A 26,389-nucleotide genomic window follows, 5' to 3' on the forward strand; every position below is an offset into this window, starting at 1 on the left:
TATGTAATAGTGGTATATAGATGGTGGTGTGTAATAGTATAGATGTATATAGATGGTGGTGTGTAATAGTGGTATATAGATGGTGGTGTGTAATAGTGGTATATAGATGGTGGTATGTAATAGTGGTATATAGATGGTGGTATGTAATAGTGGTATATAGATGTTAGTTGGTGATGTGTAATAGTGGTATATAGATGGTGGTATGTAATAGTGGTATATAGATGGTGGTATGTAATAGTGGTATATAGATGATGGTATGTAATAGTGGTATATAGATGGTGGTATGTAATAGTGGTATATAGATGGTGGTATGTAATAGTGGTATATAGATGGTGGTATGTAATAGTGGTATATAGATGGTGGTATGTAATAGTGGTATATAGATGTTAGTTGGTATTAATAGTGGTATATAGATGGTGGTATGTAATAGTGGTATATAGATGGTGGTATGTAATAGTGGTATATAGATGGTGGTATGTAATAGTGGTATATAGATGGTGGTATGTAATAGTGGTATATAGATGGTGGTATGTAATAGTGGTATATAGATGGTGGTATGATGGTGGTGTAATAGTGGTATATAGATGGTGGTATGTAATAGTGGTATATAGATGGTGGTATATAGATGGTGGTGTGTAATAGTGGTATATAGATGGTGGTGTGTAATAGTGGTATATAGATGGTGGTATGTAGATGGTGGTATATAGATGGTGGTGTGTAATAGTGGTATATAGATGGTGGTATGTAATAGTGGTATATAGATGGTGGTATGTAATAGTGGTATATAGATGGTGGTGTGTAATAGTGGTATATAGATGGTGGTATGTAATAGTGGTATATAGATGGTGGTATGTAATAGTGGTATATAGATGGTGGTAGTGGTATATAGATGTGGTATTTAATAGTGGTATATAGATGGTGGTATGTAATAGTGGTATATAGATGGTGGTATGTAATAGTGGTATATAGATGGTGGTATGTAATAGTGGTATATAGATGTTAGTTGGTGGTATTTAATAGTGGTATATAGATGGTGGTGTGTAATAGTGGTATATAGATGGTGGTATGTAATAGTGGTATATAGATGGTGGTATGTAATAGTGGTATATAGATGGGGGTATGTAATAGTGGTATATAGTTGGTGGTGTGTAATAGTGGTATATAGATGTTAGATGGTGGTATGTAATAGTGGTATATAGATGGTGGTATGTAATAGTGGTATATAGATGGTGGTATATAGATGGTGGTGTGTAATAGTGGTATATAGATGGTGGTATGTAATAGTGATATATAGATGTTAGTTGGTGGTATTTAATAGTGGTATATAGTTGGTGATGTGTAATAGTGGTAAATAGATGTAGATGTAATCGTGGCTATTTTTTGTCCTTTCCCCTTTCTTTTTATTTTTGTATCACAAAATGCAACCTGACCGATCACACACTCCTGCACAGCAGCTGTAAGCATGCACAAATAAATGTCCTAACGCCATGATACCAAAGAAAGAGAAGAAGGATTCGGTAAGGGGTTAATTTTAGGGTTAGGTTATGGACGTCCCAAGGAACCTTTTATACCATTAGTTTTGTTTCCGTCCATACTACTGTAAGTGTGACACCGACCTTATTGTTTTGCTTATTCTACTCGTGCCGACCGGCTCCACTGCTGATGACAAAATAACATGAATCTTATGATCGATAATTAACCCAACTCGATGTTTCCCCTGCTGATTATCATTGACGATAAACCGTTTTTCATTGATGAGCGGCCGTGAGGCAGAGGCTAATGGGGACAGAACGTCACTGTTCAAATCTACCGGGAGGAAACGTGAGTTGCTTTGCCAACGTTAGCAACATTATTCCATTACATACATTGGCAAGCTAGATCAATGCGAGTAGACAGACACATGGCTAAGTTAGCAACTCTTCTTTCTGAAAGCCTCGTCTCGTGCATTGAGCTATGGAATAACTAGTGGGGGGGGCGTCCCTATAGTCTAAAGAGGCTTCCTCACATTGGAAGCATCTCAATTGTATTTCCTTTATACCCCGAATGTCCCTCTTCTTCTCTTCTCAAAACACATTGGAGAAGAAGATCTGAGCATCCTGACTACTTCATTCCAGTGTTCTGTCAAAACGGCCTCTCAGGAAATGCTTTTGAGAGGGTTTGAGCGCAATGGCTGTCTTCTGCACTGACCTGACAAACATCGGGACAGACACCAAAATATAGCTTTGGTGCAATTTTCAGAGGTATGTGGTACATTTTCACAACTAAGTACAAAACTCAAAGCAGATCATCAAAAATGCAGTTGATTCAAAACTCATTTTAAATTGACTACAATACACCAAATCAGTCACTTTTCCACCAAACTTAGTGTTTCATCTAGAAATACATGTTTCACATTGCAATACATGTTCATATGGCAGGAAGCTTGGCCCCAGTGATGTTCTGGGCCGTTCGCACTACCCTCTGTAGCGCCTTACGGTTAGATGCCGAGCAGTTGCCATACCAGGCAGTGATGCAACCAATCAGGATGCTCTCAGTGGTGCAGCTGTAGAACCTTTTGAGGATCTCAGGACCCATGGCAAATCTTTTCAGTCTCCTGAGGGGGAATAGATTTAGTTGTGCCCTCTTCACGACTGTCTTGGTGTGTTTGGACCATGTTAGTTTGTTGGTGATGTGGACACCAAGGAACTTGAAGCTCTCAATCTGCTCCACTGCAGCCCCGTTGATGAGAATGGGGGCGTGCTCGGTCCTTCTTTTTCTTGTAGTCCACAATCATCTCCTTAGTCTTGCTCACATGGGGCGGCAGCGTAGCCTAGTGGTTAGAGCGTTGGACTAGTAACCGGAAGGTTGCAAGTTCAAACCCCCGAGCTGACAAGGTACAAATCTGTCGTTCTGCCCCTGAACAGGCAGTTAACCCACTGTTCCTAGGCCATCATTGAAAATAAGAATTTGTTCTTAACTGATTTGCCCAGTAAAATAAAGGTAAAATAAAAAAACACTACACTGATAGTTCTCTGACCTCCTCCCTATAGGCTGTCTCATCGTTGAGGAGAGGTTGTTGTCCTGGCACCACACTGATAGTTCTCTGACCTCCTCCCTATAGGCTGTCTCATCGTTGAGGGAGAGGTTGTTGTCCTGGCACCACACTGATAGTTCTCTGACCTCCCTATAGGCCGTCTCACCGTTGTCGGTGTTTGTGTCGTTGTCGGTGGCAGCAAACTTAAGGATGGTGTTGGTGTCTTGTTTGGCCAAGCAGTCGTGGGTGAACAGGGAATACAGGAGGGGACTAAGTACACACTCCTGAGGGGCCCCAGTGTTGAGGATCAGTGTGGCAGACGTGTTGTTGCCTACCCTTACCACCTGGGGGTGGCCCGGCCTGTCAAGAAGTCCAGGATCCAGTTGCAGAGGGAGGTGTTTAGTCCCAGAGTCCTTAGCTTAGTGATGAGCTTCGTGGGCATTATGGTGTTGAACACTGAACTGTAGTCAATGAACAGCATTCTCACATAGGTGTTCCTTTTGTCCAGGTGGGAAAGGGCAGTGAGGAGTGTGATTGAAATTGCGTCATCTGTGGATCTGTTGGGCCGGTATGAGAATTGAAGTGGGTCCAGGGTGTCCGGGAGGATGCTGTTGATGTGAGCCATGACCAGCCTTTCAAATAATTTAGGCAGGTTACCTTCGCTGTCTTGGGCACAGGGACTGTGGTGGTCTGCTTGAAACATGTAGGTATTACAGACTTGGTTCCTTTTAACATGAGTCTAATATTCCCAGGTAAGAAGTTTTAGGTTGTAGTTATTATAGGAAATTATAGGACTATTTCCCCTCTATACCATTTGTATTTCATTAACCTTTGACTATTGGATGTTCTTATAGGCACTTTAGTATTGCCAGTGTAACAGTATAGCTTCCATCCCTGTCCTCGCTCCTCCCTGGGCTCGAACCAGGAACACAACGACAACAGCCACCCTCGAAGCAGCGTTACACATGCAGAGTAAGGGAAACAACCACAGGCTCAGAGCGAGTGACGTTTGAAACGCTATTAGCGCGCGCTAACTAGCTAGCCATTTCACTTCGGTTACGCCAGCCTCATCTCGGGAGTTGATAGGCTTGAAGTCATAAACGGCACAATGCTTGACGCACAACGAAGAGCTGCTGGCAAAACGCACAAAAGTGCTGTTTGAATGAATGTTTATGCGCCTGGTTCTGCCTACCACCGCTCAGTCAGATACTTAGATACTTGTGTGCTCAGTCAGATTATATGCAACGCAGGACACGCTAGATAATATCTAGTAATATCATCAACCATGTGTAGTTAACTAGTGATTATGATTGGTTGTTTTTTGACTGTCCGTCCGTCGGTGCAGAGTGATGACGTCATCAGAAGGTGGGGAGGCGGTGCTTCTGGTTGGAGAGGGGAACTTCTCGTTCTCTGCCGCTCTGAGCCGGATCGTCGCCACGGAGACAAATGACATCACCTCGGGGACCGATGACATCACAAGGGAGACCGATAACATAGCCGGTGGGAGGCGTTTGAGGATCACAGCCACCTGTCTCCAGACCAAAGAGGAGGCGCTACGACACCACGGCTCCGCCCACAACATACACACAATCACACACTCAGGTAGCTCCGCCCACAACATACACACAATCACTCACTCAGGTAGCTCCGCCCACAACATACACACAATCACACACTCAGGTAGCTCCGCCCACAACATACACACAATCACACACTCAGGTAGCTCCGCCCACAACATACACACAATCACTCACTCAGGTAGCTCCGCCCACAACATACACACAATCACTCACTCAGGTAGCTCCGCCCACAACATACACACAATCACTCACTCAGGTAGCTCCGCCCACAACATACACACAATCACTCACTCAGGTAGCTCCGCCCACAACATACACACAATCACACACTCAGGTAGCTCCGCCCACAACATACACACAATCACTCACTCAGGTAGCTCCGCCCACAACATACACACAATCACTCACTCAGGTAGCTCCGCCCACAACATACACACAATCACTCACTCAGGTAGCTCCGCCCACAACATACACACAATCACTCACTCAGGTAGCTCCGCCCACAACATACACACAATCACTCACTCAGGTAGCTCCGCCCACAACATACACACAATCACTCACTCAGGTAGCTCCGCCCACAACATACACACAATCACTCACTCAGGTAGCTCCGCCCACAACATACACACAATCACTCACTCAGGTAGCTCCGCCCACAACATACACACAATCACTCACTCAGGTAGCTCCGCCCACAACATACACACAATCACTCACTCAGGTAGCTCCGCCCACAACATACACACAATCACTCACTCAGGTAGCTCTGCCCACAACATACACACAATCACTCACTCAGGTAGCTCCGCCCACAACATACACACAATCACTCACTCAGGTAGCTCCGCCCACAACATACACACAATCACTCACTCAGGTAGCTCCGCCCACAACATACACACAATCACACACTCAGGTAGCTCCGCCCACAACATACACACAATCACACACTCAGGTAGCTCCGCCCACAACATACACACAATCACTCACTCAGGTAGCTCCGCCCACAACATACACACAATCACTCACTCAGGTAGCTCCGCCCACAACATACACACAATCACTCACTCAGGTAGCTCCGCCCACAACATACACACAATCACTCACTCAGGTAGCTCCGCCCACAACATACACACAATCACACACTCAGGTAGCTCCGCCCACAACATACACACAATCACTCACTCAGGTAGCTCTGCCCACAACATACACACAATCATTCACTCAGGTAGCTCCGCCCACAACATACACACAATCACTCACTCAGGTAGCTCCGCCCACAACCGCACCATTAAAGATTGTGGATAAATGAAGACGACTCAAGCCATTTACAGATTTGTGTTAATGGTTTCTGTCTGTGTAAGTGGGTGTTGCTTTTCTTCGTAACATCTGGCTTGGAGAGAGGGAAAAGCTGCTTCTGGTCTACTTATTGCCCCACCTATCCTTTCTCTGCCGTCTCCACGGTTCTGGGGCAATAAGAAGACCAGTGTGGCCCGCCTCAATCAAAAAATATAATGTCTCACTTTCTCTTCCGTCTCTGACACCATCACACACTCCAATTAGAGACAGGCTGGGTGTGTGTGTTCTATTCTGTTTTGTTTCTGAATGCACAATGTGATGTCCTTGTGTACAGTTGGTCTAATGTCTGTCTGTCTGTGTGTGTGTGTGTGTGTGTGTCAGGTGGGGAGGTGCTGTTTGAGGTGGATTGTACGCGTCTGTCAGAGTGTGTGTGTCTGCGTGGTCGACAGTTTGACCGCGTCATCTTTAACTTCCCTCACTGCGGTCGGAAGAGTGGCGTGAAGAAGAACAGGCTACTACTCAAACACTTTTTCCTCAGGTGAGACACACACACACACACACACACACACACACACACACACACACCACTGTTGAATCTCATCTCACCTCTAAGTGTGTGTGTGTGTAGCTGTGTGGGGGTGCTGAAGGAGGAAGGGGAGGTGCTTGTGTCTCTGTGCAACGGGCAGGGCGGGACTCCAGCCGACCGGCCAATGAGAGAGTGGCACAACAGCTGGCAGGTGGTCGCCATGGCAGCAGAGGCAGGGCTTATCCTGAACGAGGTCCGCCCCTTCGATGGCGAGAAACCTGCCAGTTACCAATCCACCGGGTACAGGTGAGCTGATGGCGTCTCGGAGTGTTGATCTAGGATCAGATCAAAATGAATGAGAGGATATGGACATCGTGGCAAACCAACCAATCAATCAAATGTATTTATAAAGCCCTTTACCCAGCCTAAAAGCCCACAGAGCAGATACCCGGCCTAAAAGCCCACAGAGCAGATACCGGGCCTAAAAGCCCACAGGGCAGATACCGAGCCTAAAAGCCCACAGGGCAGATACCGGGCATAAAAGCCCACAGAGCAGATACCGGGCCTAAAAGCCAACAGCAGATACCTGGGCGTAAAAGCCCACAGAGCAGATACCGGGCCTAAAAGCCAACAGCAGATACCGGGCCTAAAAGCCAACAGCAGATACCCGGCCTAAAAGCCCACAGAGCAGATACCCGGCCTAAAAGCCCACAGAGCAGATACCCACAGAGCAGATACCCGGCCTAAAAGCCAACAGGGCAGATACCCGGCCTAAAAGCCCACAGAGCAGATACCCACAGAGCAGATACCCACAGAGCAGATACCCGGCCTAAATGCCCACAGAGCAGATACCCACAGAGCAGATACCCACAGGGCAGATACCCGGCCTAAAAGCCCACAGAGCAGATACCCACAGAGCAGATACCCACAGGGCAGATACCCACAGAGCAGATACCCGGCCTAAAAGCCCACAGAGCAGATACCCGGCCTAAAAGCCCACAGAGCAGATACCCACAGGGCAGATACCCGGCCTAAAAGCCCACAGAGCAGATACCCACAGAGCAGATACCCGGCCTAAATGCCCACAGAGCAGATACCCGGCCTAAAAGCCCACAGAGCAGATACCCGGCCTAAAAGCCCACAGAGCAGATACCCACAGAGCAGATACCCACAGAGCAGATACCCACAGGGCAGATACCCGGCCTAAAAGCCCACAGAGCAGATACCCACAGAGCAGATACCCAGCCTAAATGCCCACAGAGCAGATACCCGCCTAAAAGCCCACAGAGCAGATACCCGGCCTAAAAGCCCACAGAGCAGAAACCCGGCCTAAAGCGCACAGAGCAGATACCCGGCCTAAAAGCCCACAGAGCAGATACCCACAGAGCAGATACCTGGCCTAAATGTCCACAGGGCAGATACCCGGCCTAAAATCCCACAGAGCAGATACCCACAGAGCAGATACCCAGCCTAAAAGCCCACAGAGCAGATACCCGTCCTGAAAGCCCACAGAGCAGATACCCGGCCTAAAAGCCCACAGAGCAGATACCCACAGAGCAGATACCCGTCCTGAAAGCCCACAGAGCAGATACCCGGCCTAAATGCCCACAGAGCAGATACCTGGCCTAAAAGCCCACAGAGCAGATACCTAGCCTAAAAGCCCACAGAGCAGAAACCCGTCCTGAAAGCCCACAGAGCAGATACCTGGCCTAAAAGCCCACAGAGCAGATACCCATCCTAAAAGCCCACAGAGCAGATACCCGTCCTGAAAGCCCACAGAGCAGATACCCGTCCTGAAAGCCCACAGAGCAGATACCCGGCCTAAATGCCCACAGAGCAGATACCTGGCCTAAAAGCCCACAGAGCAGATACCCAGCCTAAAAGCCCACAGAGCAGAAACCCGTCCTGAAAGCCCACAGAGCAGATACCTGGCCTAAAAGCCCACAGAGCAGATACCCAGCCTAAAAGCCCACAGAGCAGATACCCGGCCTAAAATCCCACAGAGCAGAAACCCAGCCTAAATGCCCACAGAGCAGAAACCCGTCCTGAAAGCCCACAGAGCAGATACCTGGCCTAAAAGCCCACAGAGCAGATACCTGGCCTAAAAGCCCACAGAGCAGATACCCGGCCTAAAAGCCCACAGAGCAGATACCCACAGAGCAGATACCCGGCCTAAATGCCCACAGAGCAGATACCTGGCCTAAAAGTCCACAGAGCAGATACCTAGCCTTAAAGCCCACAGAGCAGAAACCCGTCCTGAAAGCCCACAGAGCAGATACCTGGCCTAAAAGCCCACAGAGCAGATACCTGGCCTAAAAGCCCACAGAGCAGATACCCGTCCTGAAAGCCCACAGAGCAGATACCCGGCCTAAAAACCCACAGAGCAGATACCCACAGAGCAGATACCCACAGAGCAGATACCCGGCCTAAAAGCCCACAGAGCAGATACCCACAGAGCAGATACCCGGCCTAAAAGCCCACAAAGCAGATACCCACAGAGCAGATACCCGTCCTGAAAGCCCACAGAGCAGATACCCGGCCTAAATGCCCACAGAGCAGATACCTGGCCTGAAAGTCCACAGAGCAGATACCTAGCCTTAAAGCCCACAGAGCAGAAACCCGTCCTGAAAGCCCACAGAGCAGATACCTGGCCTAAAAGCCCACAGAGCAGATACCTAGCCTAAAAGCCCACAGAGCAGATACCCGTCCTGAAAGCCCACAGAGCAGATACCCAGCCTAAATACCTGCCCACAGAGCAGATACCCACAGCCTAAAAGCCCACAGAGCAGATACCTGGCCTAAAGCCCACAGAGCAGATACCCAGCCTAAAAGCCCACAGAGCAGATACCATACCCTACAAATGCCTGAGCAGAAAGCCCAAATACCCTAAATGCCCACAGAGCAGATGTGGGACAACAGGAGAGCAGAAACCCAGCCTAAAGCCCACAGAGCAGAAACCCGAGGTGGGGTTTCCTAAATCCTAAAAGCCCACAGAGCAGATACCTGGCCTAAAAGCCCACAGAGCAGATACCCGGCCTAAAAGCCAACAGAGCAGATACCGGGCCTAAAAGCCCACAGAGCAGATACCGGGCCTAAAAGCCCACAGAGCAGATACCGGGCCTAAAAGCCCACAGGGCAGATACCCAGTCTAAAAGCCCACAGGGCAGATACCCAGTCTAAAAGCCCACAGGGCAGATACCCAGTCTAAAAGCCCACAGGGCAGATACCCAGTCTAAAAGCCCACAGGGCAGATACCCAGTCTAAAAGCCCACAGGGCAGATACCGGGCCTAAAAGCCCACAGAGCAGATACCGGGCCTAAAAGCCCACAGGGCAGATACCCGGTCTAATAGCCCACAGAGCAGATACCCACAGAGTTAGATAGTAGTAAAAGAACGTAGCAAACATTGAATTGAGGTGAAGGCACCCAAGAGGAAGGGTTTTGTTGACTGTGTGTTTGTGTGTGTTGTCAGGAGCCAGGATAAGTGTTTCCATGCAGAGCAGGGCGTGACTCATGTGTTCAGTCGTAGTGTGGCCTGCAGCGCCCCCCAGAGGAAGGACATGCAACAGCACGTTCTGGGAGGACGACCATTGACCTACCACATACCTGCTGAACTTTCACATTACATACACAGGTACACACACACACACACTGACCTACCACATACCTGCTGAACTTTCACATTACATACACAGGTACACACACACACACTGACCTACCACATACCTGCTGAACTTTCACATTACATACACAGGTACACACACACACACTGACCTACCACATACCTGCTGAACTTTCACATTACATACACAGGTACACACACACACACTGACCTACCACATACCTGCTGAACTTTCACATTACATACACACACACACACACACACACACACTGACCTACCACATACCTGTAGGGTGACCACATTTAAAATCCCCAAATGTGGGACAACAGGATGGTTATGTGGGACAACAGGATGGTTATGTGGGACAACAGGATGGTTATGTGGGACAACAGGATGGTTATGTGGGACAACAGGATGGTTATGTGGGACAACAGGATGGTTATGTGGGACAACAGGATGGTTATGTGGGACAGCAGGATGGTTATGTGGGACAACAGGATGGTTATGTGGGACAACAGGATGGTTATGTGGGACAACAGGATGGTTATGTGGGACAACAGGATGGTTATGTGGGACAGCAGGATGGTTATGTGGGACAACAGGATGGTTATGTGGGACAACAGGATGGTTATGTGGGACAACAGGATGGTTATGTGGGACAACAGGATGGTTATGTGGGACAACAGGATGGTTATGTGGGACAACAGGATGGTTATGTGGGACAACAGGATGGTTATGTGGGACAACAGGATGGTTATGTGGGACAACAGGATGGTTATGTGGGACAACAGGATGGTTATGTGGGACAACAGGATGGTTATGTGGGACAACAGGATGGTTATGTGGGACAACAGGATGGTTATGTGGGACAACAGGATGGTTATGTGGGACAACAGGATGGTTATGTGGGACAGTGTAGCCTACATGAATAAAAACAGATGAATATCATTATGGTTCCTCCAACGTCTGGCACTGCCCACACACACACTGCCCACACACACTGCCCACACACACTGCCCACACACACTGCCCACACACACACTGCCCACACACACACACTGCCCACACACACTGCCCACACACACACACTGCCCACACACACTGCCCACACACACACTGCCCACACACACTGCCCACACACACTGCCCACACACACACTGCCCACACACACACTGCCCACACACACTGCCCACACACACACTGCCCACACACACTGCCCACACACACACTGCCCACACACACTGAAACACAGACGCTGCCCACACACACTTAGCAAATCCACACACACTGCCCACACACACACTGCCCACACACACGTCCTGGACTGGTTATGTGCCCACACACAGGATGGTTACTGCCCACATGGTTACTGCCCACACAGGATGGTTATGTGGGACACAGGATGGTTATGTGGGACAACACTGCCCACACACAACAGGATGGTTATGTGGGACAACACTGCCCACACACACAGGATGGTTATGTGGGACAACAGGATGCCCACACACACTGCCCACACACACTGCCCACACACACTGCCCACACACACACCCACACACACACTGCCCACACACACACTGCCCACACACACTGCCCACACACACTGCCCACACACACTGCCCACACACACACACACACTGCCCACACACACACTGCCCACACACACACTGCCCACACACACACTGCCCACACACACTGCCCACACACACACTGCCCACACACACACTGCCCACACACACACTGCCCACACACACTGCCCACACACACACTGCCCACACACACTGCCCACACACACACTGCCCACACACACACTGCCCACACACACTGCCCACACACACACTGCCCACACACACTGCCCACACACACTGCCCACACACACTGCCCACACACACTGCCCACACACACTGCCCACACACACTGCCCACACACACTGCCCACACACACTGTCCACACACACTGTCCACACACACTGCCCACACATACTGCCCACACACACTGCCCACACATACTGCCCACACACACTGTCCACACACACTGCCCACACACACTGCCCACACACACTGCCCACACATACTGCCCACACACACTGCCCACACATACTGCCCACACACACTGTCCACACACACTGCCCACACACACTGCCCACACACACTGTCTCAAGTTAGGCATACCTCATTTCAAATAGGCCATTTCATCATCACTGTCCATCCTGATAATTATTCACCTATTTTCCAGGGAAATGTCCTAACTGTGTCTGCATGCCAGTCATTTGGTTTCATTCAAACTAGAGATACCAAACCAACGTTCACATGTTCAGGCTATCCTATCCACTGGCAAAAAAAATTTTTTAAAGAGCTGAAGCAAAGCACATCATTTTCCTTCATATGAAATTGCCACCTAGTTGCCATTGAAATGCATTGGGAGCTCATTTAAATATTGCTGTAGCACAAACAGTGTAAATGCCTTCACTACTATTTTCTCCAGCATTCTAAGTTGGGCCCTCCTGTATGCTTTTTAAAAGGCGTTTTCATGCTAATAGCTTCAAATGTTTTAAATAGTTCCCGCTGCAAATCGTCTGGGTAGTCATTTGATTAGATGTTCAGGAGTCTTATGACTTGGGGGGGTAGAAGCTGTTTAGAAGCCTCTTGGACCTAGACTTGGTGCATTTGATTAGATGTTCAGGAGTCTTGTGTCTTGGGGGGGTAGAAGCTGTTTAGAAGCCTCTTGGACCTAGACTTGGTGCATTTGATTAGATGTTCAGGAGTCTTATGGCTTGGGGGGGTAGAAGCTGTTTAGAAGCCTCTTGGACCTAGACTTGGTGCATTTGATTAGATGTTCAGGAGTCTTGTGTCTTGGGGGGGTAGAAGCTGTTTAGAAGCCTCTTGGACCTAGACTTGGTGCATTTGATTAGATGTTCAGGAGTCTTGTGTCTTGGGGGGGTAGAAGCTGTTTAGAAGCCTCTTGGACCTAGACTTGGTGCATTTGATTAGATGTTCAGGAGTCTTATGTCTTGGGGGGGTAGAAGCTGTTTAGAAGCCTCTTGGACCTAGACTTGGTGCATTTGATTAGATGTTCAGGAGTCTTATGGCTTGGGGGTAGAAGCTGTTTAGAAGCCTCTTGGACCTAGACTTGGTGCATTTGATTAGATGTTCAGGAGTCTTATGGCTGATTAGATGTTCAGGAGTCTTGTGTCTTGGGGGGTAGAAGCTGTTTAGAAGCCTCTTGAACCTAGACTTGGTGCATTTGATTAGATGTTCAGGAGTCTTGTGTCTTGGGGGTAGAAGCTGTTTAGAAGCCTCTTGGACCTAGACCTGGTGCTCCGGTACCGCTTGCCATGCGGTAGCAGAGAGAACAGTCTACAGAATGACTAGGGTGGCTGGAGTCTTTGATCATTTTTAGGGTCTTCCTCTGACACCGCCTGGTGTAGAGATCCTGGATGGCAGGAAGCTTAGCCCCAGTGATGTACTGGGCCTTCCTCTGACACCGCCTGGTGTAGAGATCCTAGATGGCAGGAAGCTTAGCCCCAGTGATGTACTGGGCCTTCCTCTGACACCGCCTGGTGTAGAGATCCTGGATGGCAGGAAGCTTAGCCCCAGTGATGTACTGGGCCTTCCTCTGACACCACCTGGTGTAGAGATCCTGGATGGCAGGAAGCTTAGCCCCAGTGATGTACTGGGCCTTCCTCTGACACCGCCTGGTGTAGAGATCCTGGATGGCAGGAAGCTTAGCCCCAGTGATGTACTGGGCCTTCCTCTGACACTGCCTGGTGTAGAGATCCTGGATGGCAGGAAGCTTAGCCCCAGTGATGTACTGGGCCTTCCTCTGACACCGCCTGGTGTAGAGATCCTGGATGGCAGGAAGCTTGGCCCCAGTGATGTACTGGGCCGTACGCACTACCCTCTGTAGTGCCTTGCGGTCGGAGGCCGTACAGTTGCCGTAAACCCCAGTAAGAGTAGCTGTTGCCTTGGCAGGAACTAATGGGGATCCATAATAAACCCCAGGAAGAGTAGCTGTTGCCTTGGCAGGAACTAATGGGGATCCATAATAAACCCCAGGAAGAGTAGCTGATGGGGATCCATAATAAACCCCAGGAAGAGTAGCTGCTGCCTTGACAGGAACTAATAGGGATCCATAATAAACCCCAGGAAGAGTAGCTGCTGTCTTGACAGGAACTAATGGGGATCCATAATAAACCCCAGGAGGAGTAGCTGCTGCCTTGGCTGGAACTAATGGGGCTCCATAATAAACCCCAGGAGGAGTAGCTGCTGCCTTGGCAGGAACTAATGGGGATCCATAATAAACCCCAGGAAGAGTAGCTGCTGCCTTGGCAGGAACTAATGGGGATCCATAATAAACCCCAGGAAGAGTAGCTGCTGCCTTGACAGGAACTAATGGGGATCCATAATAAACCCCAGGAGGAGTAGCTGCTGCCTTGGCTGGAACTAATGGGGCTCCATAATAAACCCCAGGAGGAGTAGCTGCTGCCTTGGCAGGAACTAATGGGGATCCATAATAAACCCCAGGAAGAGTAGCTGCTGCTTGGCAGGAACTAATGGGGATCCACAATAAACCCCAGGAAGAGTAGCTGCTGCCTTGACAGGAACTAATGGGGATCCATAATAAACCCCAGGAAGAGTAGCTGCTGCCTTGACAGGAACTAATGGGGATCCATAATAAACCCCAGGAGGAGTAGCTGCTGCCTTGACAGGAACTAATGGGGATCCATAATAAACCCCAGGAAGAGTAGCTGCTGCCTTGACAGGAACTAATGGGGATCCATAATAAACCCCAGGAAGAGCAGCTGCTGCCTTGGCAGGAACTAATGGGGATCCATAACAAACCCCAGGAAGAGTAGCTGCTGCCTTGACAGGAACTAATGGGGATCCATAATAAACCCCAGGAAGAGTAGCTGCTGCCTTGACAGGAACTAATGAGGATCCATAATAAACCCCAGGAGGAGTAGCTGCTGCCTTGGCAGGAACTAATGGGGATCCATAATAAACCCCAGGAAGAGTAGCTGCTGCCTTGGCAGGAACTAATGGGGATCCATAATAAACCCCAGGAAGAGCAGCTGCTGCCTTGACAGGAACTAATGGGGATCCATAATAAACCCCAGGAAGAGTAGCTGCTGCCTTGACAGGAACTAATGGGGATCCATAATAAACCCCAGGAAGAGTAGCTGCTGCCTTGGCAGGAACTAATGGGGATCCATAATAAACCCCAGGAAGAGTAGCTGCTGCCTTGACAGGAACTAATGGGCATCCATAATAAACCCCAGGAAGAGTAGCTGCTGCCTTGGCAGGAACTAATGGGGATCCATAATAAACCCCAGGAAGAGTAGCTGCTGCCTTGACAGGAACTAATGGGGATCCATAATAAACCCCAGGAAGAGTAGCTGCTGTCTTGGCAGGAACTAATGGGGATCCATAACAAACCCCAGGAAGAGTAGCTGCTGCCTTGACAGGAACTAATGGGGATCCATAATAAACCCCAGGAAGAGTAGCTGCTGCCTTGACAGGAACTAATGGGGATCCATAATAAACCCCAGGAAGAGTAGCTGCTGCCTTGGCAGGAACTAATGGGGATCCATAATAAACCCCAGGAAGAGTAGCTGCTGCCTTGGCAGGAACTAATGGGGATTCATAATAAACCCCAGGAAGAGTAGCTGCTGCCTTGGCAGGAACTAATGGGGATCCATAATAAACCCCAGGAAGAGCAGCTGCTGCCTTGGCATGAACTAATGGGGATCCATAATAAACACCAGGAAGAGTAGCTGCTGCCTTGACAGGAACTAATGGGGATCCATAATAAACCCCAGGAAGAGTAGCGGCTGCCTTGACAGGAACTAATGGGCATCCATAATAAACCCCAGGAAGAGTAGCTGCTGCCTTGACAGGAACTAATGGGGATCCATAATAAACCCCAGGAAGAGTAGCTGCTGCCTTGGCAGGAACTAATGGGGATCCATAATAAACCCCAGGAAGAGTAGCTGCTGCCTTGGCAGGAACTAATGGGGATCCATAATAAACCCCAGGAAGAGTAGCTGCTGCCTTGGCAGGAACTAATGAGGATCCATAATAAACCCCAGGAAGAGTAGCTGCTGCCTTGACAGGAACTAATGGGGATCCATAATAAACCCCAGGAAGAGTAGCTGCTGCCTTGGCAGGAAGTAATGGGGATCCATAATAAACCCCAGGAGGAGTAGCTGCTGCCTTGGCAGGAACTAATGGGGATCCATAATAAACCCCAGGAAGAGCAGCTGCTGCCTTGACAGGAACTAATGAGGATCCATAATAAACCCCAGGAAGAGTAGCTGCTGCCTTGGCAGGAACTAATGGGGATCCATAATAAACCCCAGGAAGAGTAGCTGCTGCCTTGGCAGGAACTAATGGGGATCCATAATAAACCCCAGGAAGAGTAGCTGCTGCCTTGGCAGGAACTAATGAGGATCCATAATAAACCCCAGGAAGAGTAGCTGCTGCCTTGGCAGGAACTAATGGGGATCCATAATAAACCCCAGGAAGAGTAGCTGCTGCCTTGGCAGGAACTAATGGGGATTCATAATAAACCCCAGGAAGAGTAGCTGCTGCCTTGACAGGAACTAATGGGGATCCATAATAAACCCCAGGAAGAGCAGCTGCTGCCTTGACAGGAACTAATGGGGATCCATAATAAACCCCAGGAAGAGCAGCTGCTGCCTTGGCAGGAACTAATGGGGATCCATAATAAACCCCAGGAAGAGTAGCTGCTGCCTTGACAGGAACTAATGGGGATCCATAATAAACCCCAGGAAGAGCAGCTGCTGCCTTGACAGGAACTAATGGGGATCCATAATAAACCCCAGGAAGAGCAGCTGCTGCCTTGGCAGGAACTAATGGGGATCCATAATAAACCCCAGGAAGAGTAGCTGCTGCCTTGACAGGAACTAATGGGGATTCATAATAAACCCCAGGAGGAGTAGCTGCTGCCTTGGCAGGAACTAATGGGGATCCATAATAAACCCCAGGAGGAGTAGCGGCTGCCTTGACAGGAACTAATGGGGATCCATAATAAACCCCAGGAGGAGTAGCTGCTGCCTTGACAGGAACTAATGGGGATCCATAATAAACCCCAGGAAGAGTAGCTGCTGCCTTGGCAGGAACTAATGGGGATTCATAATAAACCCCAGGAAGAGTAGCTGCTGCCTTGACAGGAACTAATGGGGATCCATAATAAACCCCAGGAAGAGTAGCTGCTGCCTTGGCAACAGGAACTAATGGGGATCCATAATAAACCCCAGGAGGAGTAGCTGCTGCCTTGACAGGAACTAATGGGGATCCATAATAAACCCCAGGAAGAGTAGCTGCTGCCTTGACAGGAACTAATGGGGATGCATAATAAACCCCAGGAAGAGTAGCTGCTGCCTTGACAGGAACTAATGGGGATCCATAATAAACCCCAGGAAGAGTAGCTGCTGCCTTGACAGGAACTAATGGAGATCCATAATAAACCCCAGGAGGAGTAGCTGCTGCCTTGGCAGGAACTAATGGGGATCCATAATAAACCCCAGGAAGAGTAGCTGCTGCCTTGACAGGAACTAATGGGGATCCATAATAAACCCCAGGAGGAGTAGCTGCTGCCTTGGCAGGAACTAATGGGGCTCCACAATAAACCCCAGGAAGAGTAGCTGCTGCCTTGGTCGGAACTAATGGGGATCCATAATAAACCCCAGGAGGAGTAGCTGCTGCCTTGGCAACAGGAACTAATGGGGATCCATAATAAACCCCAGGAAGAGTAGCTGCTGCCTTGACAGGAACTAATGAGGATCCATAATAAACCCCAGGAAGAGTAGCTGCTGCCTTGACAGGAACTAATGAGGATCCATAATAAACCCCAGGAGGAGGAGCTGCTGCCTTGACAGGAACTAATGGGGATCCATAATAAACCCCAGGAAGAGGAGCTGCTGCCTTGACAGGAACTAATGGGGATCCATAATAAACCCCAGGAGGAGGAGCTGCTGCCTTGGCAACAGGAACTAATAGGGATCCATAATAAACCCCAGGAAGAGGAGCTGCTGCCTTGACAGGAACTAATAGGGATCCATAATAAACCCCAGGAGGAGGAGCTGCTGCCTTGGCAACAGGAACTAATGGGGATCCATAATATACCCCAGGAGGAGGAGCTGCTGCCTTGGCAACAGGAACTAATAGGGATCCATAATAAAAACAAATACAAACAACAATTATTGTTTATTTAACAGGTCAGTTAAGAACAAATTCTTATTTACAATGATTCGATGATCGGAGATTCGATCTAGCAATCTTTTGGGTACTGGCCCAACGCTTTAACCACTAGGCTACCTGCTCTAACCACTAGGCTACCTGCTCTAACCACTAGGCTACCTGCTCTAACCACTAGGCTACCTGCTCTAACCACTAGGCTACCTGCTTTAACCACTAGGCTACCTGCTCTAACCACTAGACTACCTGCTCTAACCACTAGGCTACCTGCTCTAACCACTAGACTACCTGCTCTAACCACTAGACTACCTGCTCTAACCACTAGGCTACCTGCTCTAACCACTAGACTACCTGCTCTAACCACTAGACTACCTGCTTTAACCACTAGGCTACCTGCTCTAACCACTAGACTACCTGTTCTAACCACTAGACTACCTGCTCTAACCACTAGACTACCTGCTCTAACCACTAGACTACCTGCTCTAACCACTAGACTACCTGCTCTAACCACTAGACTACCTGCTCTAACCACTAGACTACCTGCTCTAACCACTAGACTACCTGCTCTAACCATTAGGCTACCTGCTTTAACCACTAGGCTACCTGCTCTAACCACTAGGCTACCTGCTCTAACCACTAGACTACCTGCTCTAACCACTAGGCTACCTGCCTCTCACCACTAGGCTACGTGCTCTAACCACTAGACTACCTGCTCTAACCACTAGACTACCTGCTCTAACCACTAGGCTACCTGCTCTAACCACTAGACTACCTGCTCTAACCACTAGGCTACCTGCTCTAACCACTAGACTACCTGCTCTAACCACTAGGCTACCTGCTCTAACCACTAGACTACCTGCTCTAACCACTAGACTACCTGCTCTAACCACTAGGCTACCTGCTCTAACCACTAGACTACCTGCTCTAACCACTAGACTACCTGCTCTAACCACTAGACTACCTGCTCTAACCACTAGGCTACCTGCTCTAACCACTAGACTACCTGCTCTAACCACTAGACTACCTGCTCTAACCACTAGACTACCTGCTCTAACCACTAGGCTACCTGCCTCTAACCACTAGACTACCTGCTCTAACCACTACCACTAGACTACCTGCTCTAACCACTAGGCTACCTGCCTCTAACCACTAGGCTACCCTGCTCTAACCACTAGACTACCTGCTCTAACCACTAGACTACCTGCTCTAACCACTGGGCTACCTGCTCTAACCACTAGGCTACCTGCTCTAACCACTAGACTACCTGCTCTAACCACTAGACTACCTGCTCTAACCACTAGACTACCTGCTCTACCTGCTCTAACCACTAGACTACCTGCTCTAACCACTAGACTACCTGCTCTAACCACTAGACTAACCACTAGACTACCTGCTCTAACCACTAGACTACCTGCTCTAACCACTAGACTACCTGCTCTAACCATTAGGCTACCTGCTTTAACCACTAGGCTACCTGCTCTAACCACTAGGCTACCTGCTCTAACCACTAGACTACCTGCTCTAACCACTAGGCTACCTGCCTCTCACCACTAGGCTACGTGCTCTAACCACTAGACTACCTGCTCTAACCACTAGACTACCTGCTCTAACCACTAGGCTACCTGCTCTAACCACTAGACTACCTGCTCTAACCACTAGGCTACCTGCTCTAACCACTAGACTACCTGCTCTAACCACTAGGCTACCTGCTCTAACCACTAGACTACCTGCTCTAACCACTAGACTACCTGCTCTAACCACTAGGCTACCTGCTCTAACCACTAGACTACCTGCTCTAACCACTAGACTACCTGCTCTAACCACTAGACTACCTGCTCTAACCACTAGGCTACCTGCTCTAACCACTAGACTACCTGCTCTAACCACTAGACTACCTGCTCTAACCACTAGACTACCTGCTCTAACCACTAGACTACCTGCTCTAACCACTAGGCTACCTGCCTCTAACCACTAGACTACCTGCTCTAACCACTACCACTAGACTACCTGCTCTAACCACTAGGCTACCTGCCTCTAACCACTAGGCTACCCTGCTCTAACCACTAGACTACCTGCTCTAACCACTAGACTACCTGCTCTAACCACTGGGCTACCTGCTCTAACCACTAGGCTACCTGCTCTAACCACTAGACTACCTGCTCTAACCACTAGACTACCTGCTCTAACCACTAGACTACCTGCTCTAACCACTAGGCTACCTGCTCTAACCACTAGACTACCTGCTCTAACCACTAGACTACCTGCTCTAACCACTAGACTACCTGCTCTAACCACTAGGCTACCTGCTCTAACCACTAGACTACCTGCTCTAACCACTAGACTACCTGCTCTAACCACTAGACTACCTGCTCTAACCACTAGACTACCTGCTCTAACCACTAGGCTACCTGCCTCTAACCACTAGACTACCTGCTCTAACCACTACCACTAGACTACCTGCTCTAACCACTAGGCTACCTGCCTCTAACCACTAGGCTACCCTGCTCTAACCACTAGACTACCTGCTCTAACCACTAGACTACCTGCTCTAACCACTGGGCTACCTGCTCTAACCACTAGGCTACCTGCTCTAACCACTAGGCTACCCTGCTCTAACCACTAGACTACCTGCTCTAACCACTAGGCTACCTGCTCTAACCACTAGGCTACCTGCTCTAACCACTAGGCTACCTGCTCTACCCACTAGGCTACCTGCTCTAACCACTAGGCTACCTGCTCTAACCACTAGACTACCTGCTCTAACCACTAGGCTACCTGCTCTAACCACTAGACTACCTGTCTCTAACCACTAGGCTACCTGCTCTAACCACTAGGCTACCTGCTCTAACCACTAGGCTACCTGCTCTAACCACTAGGCTACCTGCCGCCCCTCTAACCACTAGGCTACCTTCTCTAACCACTAGGCTACCTGTTCTAACCACTAGGCTACCTGCTCTAACCACTAGGCTACCTGCTCTAACCACTAGGCAACCTGCCTCTACCCACTAGACTACCTGCTCTAACCACTAGACTACCTGCTCTAACCACTAGGCTACCTGCTCTAACCACTAGGCTACCTGCTCTAACCACTAGGCTACCTGCTCTAACCACTAGGCTACCTGTTCTAACCACTAGGCTACCTGCTCTAACCACTAGGCAACCTGCCTCTAACCACTAGACTACCTGCTCTAACCACTAGACTACCTGCTCTAACCACTAGACTACCTGCTCTAACCACTAGGCTACCTGCTCTAACCACTAGGCTACCTGCTCTAACCACTAGACTACCTGCTCTAACCACTAGACTACCTGCTCTAACCACTAGGCTACCTGCTCTAACCACTAGACTACCTGCTCTAACCACTAGGCTACCTGCCGCCCCAAATAATCAAGGGTCAAAACAACCACACATTGAACATTAACAATAAGCATAGAGGACAGGTTGGTGGTCTGTCAGACACTGTCCCTCATCTTATGGCAGACAGCAATGTAGTGCGCTGCCAATCCACAGCTCTCTGCATCCTCCCCCCAACAGGGGGATAAGTTTTATATTTTTGACAGTCACACAAGTCTAAAAGAATAAAGACATTTCAAATGGCATTATGTCTTTATACAGTGTTGTAACTCTCTCTCTCTTTCTCTACAGGGGTTTTCTCTCGAATTCTAGTCATCCCGTCAGGCTGGTTCAGGACTTTCTGGTTCAGGCCCTGGAGAGGGAATGGCCTGTCTCCATGGTTACAGAGCCCCTCCCCCTGCTCATACACTCCTCACCCCAGAGACTAAATGCATGTTGCCCTGAGATACAAGACACACACACACATTGCTACTGGCTACACCCCTCCCACACACACACCACTTCACACACACCCTCAGATGATCACAAACACATAGACACTCTACTGGCAGACACACACATAACCTACGACTCAGAGGATGAGGGAAGGGAGAGAGAGTGTAGCAACCGTTTTAAGGAGTGTGTAGGTGAGGGAGAGGAGTGTGTAGGTGAGGGAGAGGAGTGTGTAGGTGTTGGGGGATACGTGCTGCGTCCTTCTCTACTGCCTCAGATGGAGATACTGAGAGAGGAGAGAGAACACAGAGAGGAGGTTCTGCATGGTGTGAGCGGCCTTGTCTTTCAGAGAGTTCACATCAGTCCCTGGTCCCCCCACAGAGAGGAGGTTCTGCATGGTGTGAGCGGCCTAGTCTTTCAGAGAGTTCACATCAGTCCCTGGTCCCCCCCTGCCTTCCACCAGCTCCTCCTCTGGGGAGCATGGCCCAAAGCCTCTCAGTCAATCCCTGACCTGGGGCGGAGTCTGGAGCGTCTGCTGACCCCCTATGGGCTTTCCCTGGCTGAGGAGCAGGGGTCTCTATGGCTGGCAGCCGAGCCAATGGGACGGCTGGGCCGGCTGTGGGCTGATGACCTCACTGATGGCGTCAGTGTGTGTCTGAACCTTGACCTCCTGGCGTCACTGGTCTACTCCCTACCTGACTGGCGCCTGCTCTGGTCACCTGACCCCCGCTTCCTCAACCACTTCCGGCTCCGCCCATTGCCAGAGCAACCGTTCCATCCCTTCTCCCTGTTTCCACAGAGCTTTGTTTATGACATCAGCTTCTGGGCGGGGCCAGACTGGCAGGAGGCAGCGTTTCATGCTCTAGTCAGGGAGGCCAGTAGAGAGATGGTAGAGAACGTTACACTCATCGACACCTACACACCCAACACACAGACCGACACACACCCTGACGTAACACACACCTACACACCCTACACACAGACCGACACACACCCTGACGTAACACACACCTACACACCCTACACACAGACCGACACACACCCTGACGTAACACACACCTACACACCCTACACACAGACCGACACACACCCTGACGTAACACACACCTACACACCCAACACACAGACCGACACACACCCTGACGTAACACACACCAGCTACTGTTACAGACTCACCTATCGCTCACACACACATGCCCTCTCACACACACGCGCGCTCAAACTCCACACACACCTGCAAAGCCTGCTGTCCACACGCATGCATCTCACCGTCAGGTAGTGTCTGTCTGTCTGTGAGAGATGAGTGCAGTGTTGTAATATGCTGTTGGTGTCAGGATGGTGTTGATGTCAGGATGGTGTTGGTGTCAGGATGGTGTTGGTGTCAGGCTGGTGTTGATGTCAGGATGGTGTTGGTGTCAGGATGGTGTTGGTGTCAGGATGGTGTTGATGTCAGGATGGTGTTGGTGTTGGTGTCAGGATGGTGTTGGTGTTGATGTCAGTACGGTGTTGGTGTCAGGATGGTGTTGGTGTCAGGATGGTGTTGGTGTCAGGATGGTGTTGATGTCAGGATGGTGTTGGTGTCAGGATGGTGTTGGTGTCAGGATGGTGTTGGTGTCAGGATGGTGTTGGTGTCAGGATGGTGTTAGTGTTGGTGTCAGGATGGTGTTGGTGTCAGGATGGTGTTGGTGTCAGGGTGGTGTTGGTGTCAGGATGGTGTTGGTGTCAGGATGGTGTTGGTGTCTAGATGGTGTTGGTGTCAGGATGGTGTTGGTGTCAGGATGGTGTTGGTGTCAGGATGGTGTTGGTGTCTGGATGGTGTTGATGTTGTGTTGGTGTCAGGCTGGTGTTGATGTCAGGATGGTGTTGGTGTCAGGATGGTGTTGGTGTCAGGATGGTGTTGATGTTGTGTTGCTGTCAGGATGGTGTTGGTGTCAGGATGGTGTTGGTGTCAGGATGGTGTTGGTGTCAGGATGGTGTTGGTGTCAGGATGGTGTTGATGTCAGGATGGTGTTGGTGTCAGGATGGTGTTGGTGTCAGGATGGTGTTGATGTCAGGATGGTGTTGGTGTCAGGATGGTGTTGGTGTCAGGATGGTGTTGGTGTCAAGATGGTGTTGGTGTCAGGATGGTGTTGGTGTCAGGATGGTGTTGATGTTGATGTCAGGATGGTGTTGGTGTCAGGATGGTGTTGGCGTTGGTGTCAGGATGGTGTTGGTGTTGGTGTCAGGATGGTGTTGGTGTCAGGATGGTGTTGGTGTTGGTGTCAGGATGGTGTTGGTGTCAGGATGGTGTTGATGTCAGGATGGTGTTGGTGTCAGGATGCTGTTGGTGTCAGGATGGTGTTGATGTTGATGTCAGGATGGTGTTGGTGTCAGGATGGTGTTGGTGTTGGTGATGGTGTCAGGATGGTGTTGGTGTCAGGATGGTGTTGGTGTCAAGATGGTGTTGGTGTCAGGATGGTGTTGGTGTCAGGATGGTGTTGATGTTGATGTCAGGATGGTGTTGGTGTCAGGATGGTGTTGATGTCAGGATGGTGTTGGTGTCAGGATGGTGTTGATGTTGATGTGAGGATGGTGTTGGTGTCAGGATGGTGTTGGTGTCAGGATGGTGTTGGTGTCAGTACGGTGTTGGTGTCAGGGTGGTGTTGCTGTCAGGATGGTGTTGGTGTCAGGATGGTGTTGATGTTGATGTCAGGATGGTGTTGGTGTCAGGATGGTGTTGGTGTCAGGATGATGTTGATGTCAGGATGGTGTTGGTGTCAGGATGGTGTTGGTGTCAGGTTGGTGTCAGGATGGTGTTGGTGTCAGTACGGTGTTGGTGTCAGGATGGTGTTGGTGTCAGGATGGTGTTGATGTCAGGATGGTGTTGGTGTCAGGATGGTGTTGATGTCAGGATGGTGTTGGTGTCAGGATGGTGTTGGTGTCAGGATGGTGTTGATGTCAGGATGGTGTTGGTGTCAGGATGGTGTTGATGTCAGGATGGTGTTGGTGTCAGGATGGTGTTGGTGTTGGTGTCAGGATGGTGTTGGTGTCAGGATGGTGTTGGTGTCAAGATGGTGTTGGTGTCAGGATGGTGTTGGTGTCAGGATGGTGTTGGTGTCAGGATGGTGTTGGTGTCAGGATGGTGTTGTGTTGTGGAATGATGTTTGTGTCATTGGCCTCCACACTTACCCTGTAATGTCAAAGTGGAATGATGATGTTTTTTTAGTTTTTTTTTTACAAATGAATAAAAAATGAAAAGCTGAAATGTCTTGAGTCAATCAGTATTCAACCCCTTTGTTATGGCAAGCCTAAATACGTTCAGGAGTACACATTTGCTTAATAAGTCACATAATAAGTTCCACATAAGAGGGCTCCCTAGTGGTGCAGCGGTCTCAGGGACTGCATGTCAACGCTAGAGGGCTCCCTAGTGGTGCAGCGGTCTCAGGGACTGCATCTCAACGGTAGAGGGCTCCCTAGTGGTGCAGTGGTCTCAGGGACTGCAACGCTAGAGGGCTCCCTAGTGGTGCAGTGGTCTCAGGGACTGCATCTCAACGCTAGAGGGCTCCCTAGTGGTGCAGCGGTCTCAGGGACTGCAATGCTAGAGGGCTCCCTAGTGGTGCAGTGGTCTCAGGGACTGCATCTCAACGCTAGAGGGCTCCCTAGTGGTGCAGCGGTCTCAGGGACTGCATCTCAACGCTAGAGGGCTCCCTAGTGGTGCAGTGGTCTCAGGGACTGCAACGCTAGAGGGCTCCCTAGTGGTGCAGTGGTCTCAGGGACTGCATCTCAACGCTAGAGGGCTCCCTAGTGGTGCAGCGGTCTCAGGGACTGCAATGCTAGAGGGCTCCCTAGTGGTGCAGTGGTCTCAGGGACTGCATCTCAACGCTAGAGGGCTCCCTAGTGGTGCAGTGGTCTCAGGGACTGCATCTCAACGCTAGAGGTGTCACTACAGTCCCTGGTTTGAATCTAGGCTGTATGGGTGGCCAATAATAAACTGGTCCTGAACATCTCTACATTTTAGAGCATTGTATTTGGTGCTAACCATTCTCTAATAGTGTATAGTATTAGTATTCTCTAAGCCTTAAGACCGCAATTTAATTTGGTAATGACTAGTGTGGCTGTTGGGCAAGTTGAAGGAGAGTAAATGCTGGTGTTATCTTAGATTGTAAACTGTCATGTTCAAAACATGTACAAGCGATTTGGAAACTATTCAAACCCTTTGACATTCTCTACATTTTGTTACATTACAGCCTTTTTCGAAAATGTATTAAAAATTGTTTTCCCCCCTCATCAATCTACATACATAATACAATACCCCATAACGACAAAGAATAAAAAAAAACAGGTTTTTAGAAATGTCTGCAC

General features: G+C 49.5%; 1 protein-coding gene across 2 annotated transcripts; it reads left to right on the forward strand.

The window, feature by feature from the left end:
• Positions 1 to 1,611: 1,611 nt before the first annotated feature.
• fdxacb1 (ferredoxin-fold anticodon binding domain containing 1) lies at positions 1,612 to 25,292 on the forward strand. Of its 2 annotated transcripts, none has more exons than XM_065005030.1 (6): positions 1,612 to 1,821; positions 4,359 to 4,615; positions 6,277 to 6,433; positions 6,524 to 6,727; positions 9,893 to 10,054; positions 21,908 to 25,292. In XM_065005030.1, the coding sequence occupies exons 2-6, from the start codon at positions 4,363 to 4,365 to the stop codon at positions 23,325 to 23,327; spliced, it is 2,196 nt and encodes a 731-aa protein (XP_064861102.1). In that variant the 5' UTR covers positions 1,612 to 1,821; positions 4,359 to 4,362; the 3' UTR covers positions 23,328 to 25,292. The 2 variants fall into 2 exon arrangements, with proteins under 2 accessions (XP_064861102.1, XP_064861101.1); XM_065005029.1 differs by lacking the exon at positions 1,612 to 1,821 and adding an exon at positions 1,862 to 2,240.
• Positions 25,293 to 26,389: the final 1,097 nt, after the last annotated feature.

Source organism: Oncorhynchus nerka, linkage group LG19 (assembly GCF_034236695.1).
Source record: "Oncorhynchus nerka isolate Pitt River linkage group LG19, Oner_Uvic_2.0, whole genome shotgun sequence".
NCBI lineage: Eukaryota > Metazoa > Chordata > Actinopteri > Salmoniformes > Salmonidae > Oncorhynchus > Oncorhynchus nerka.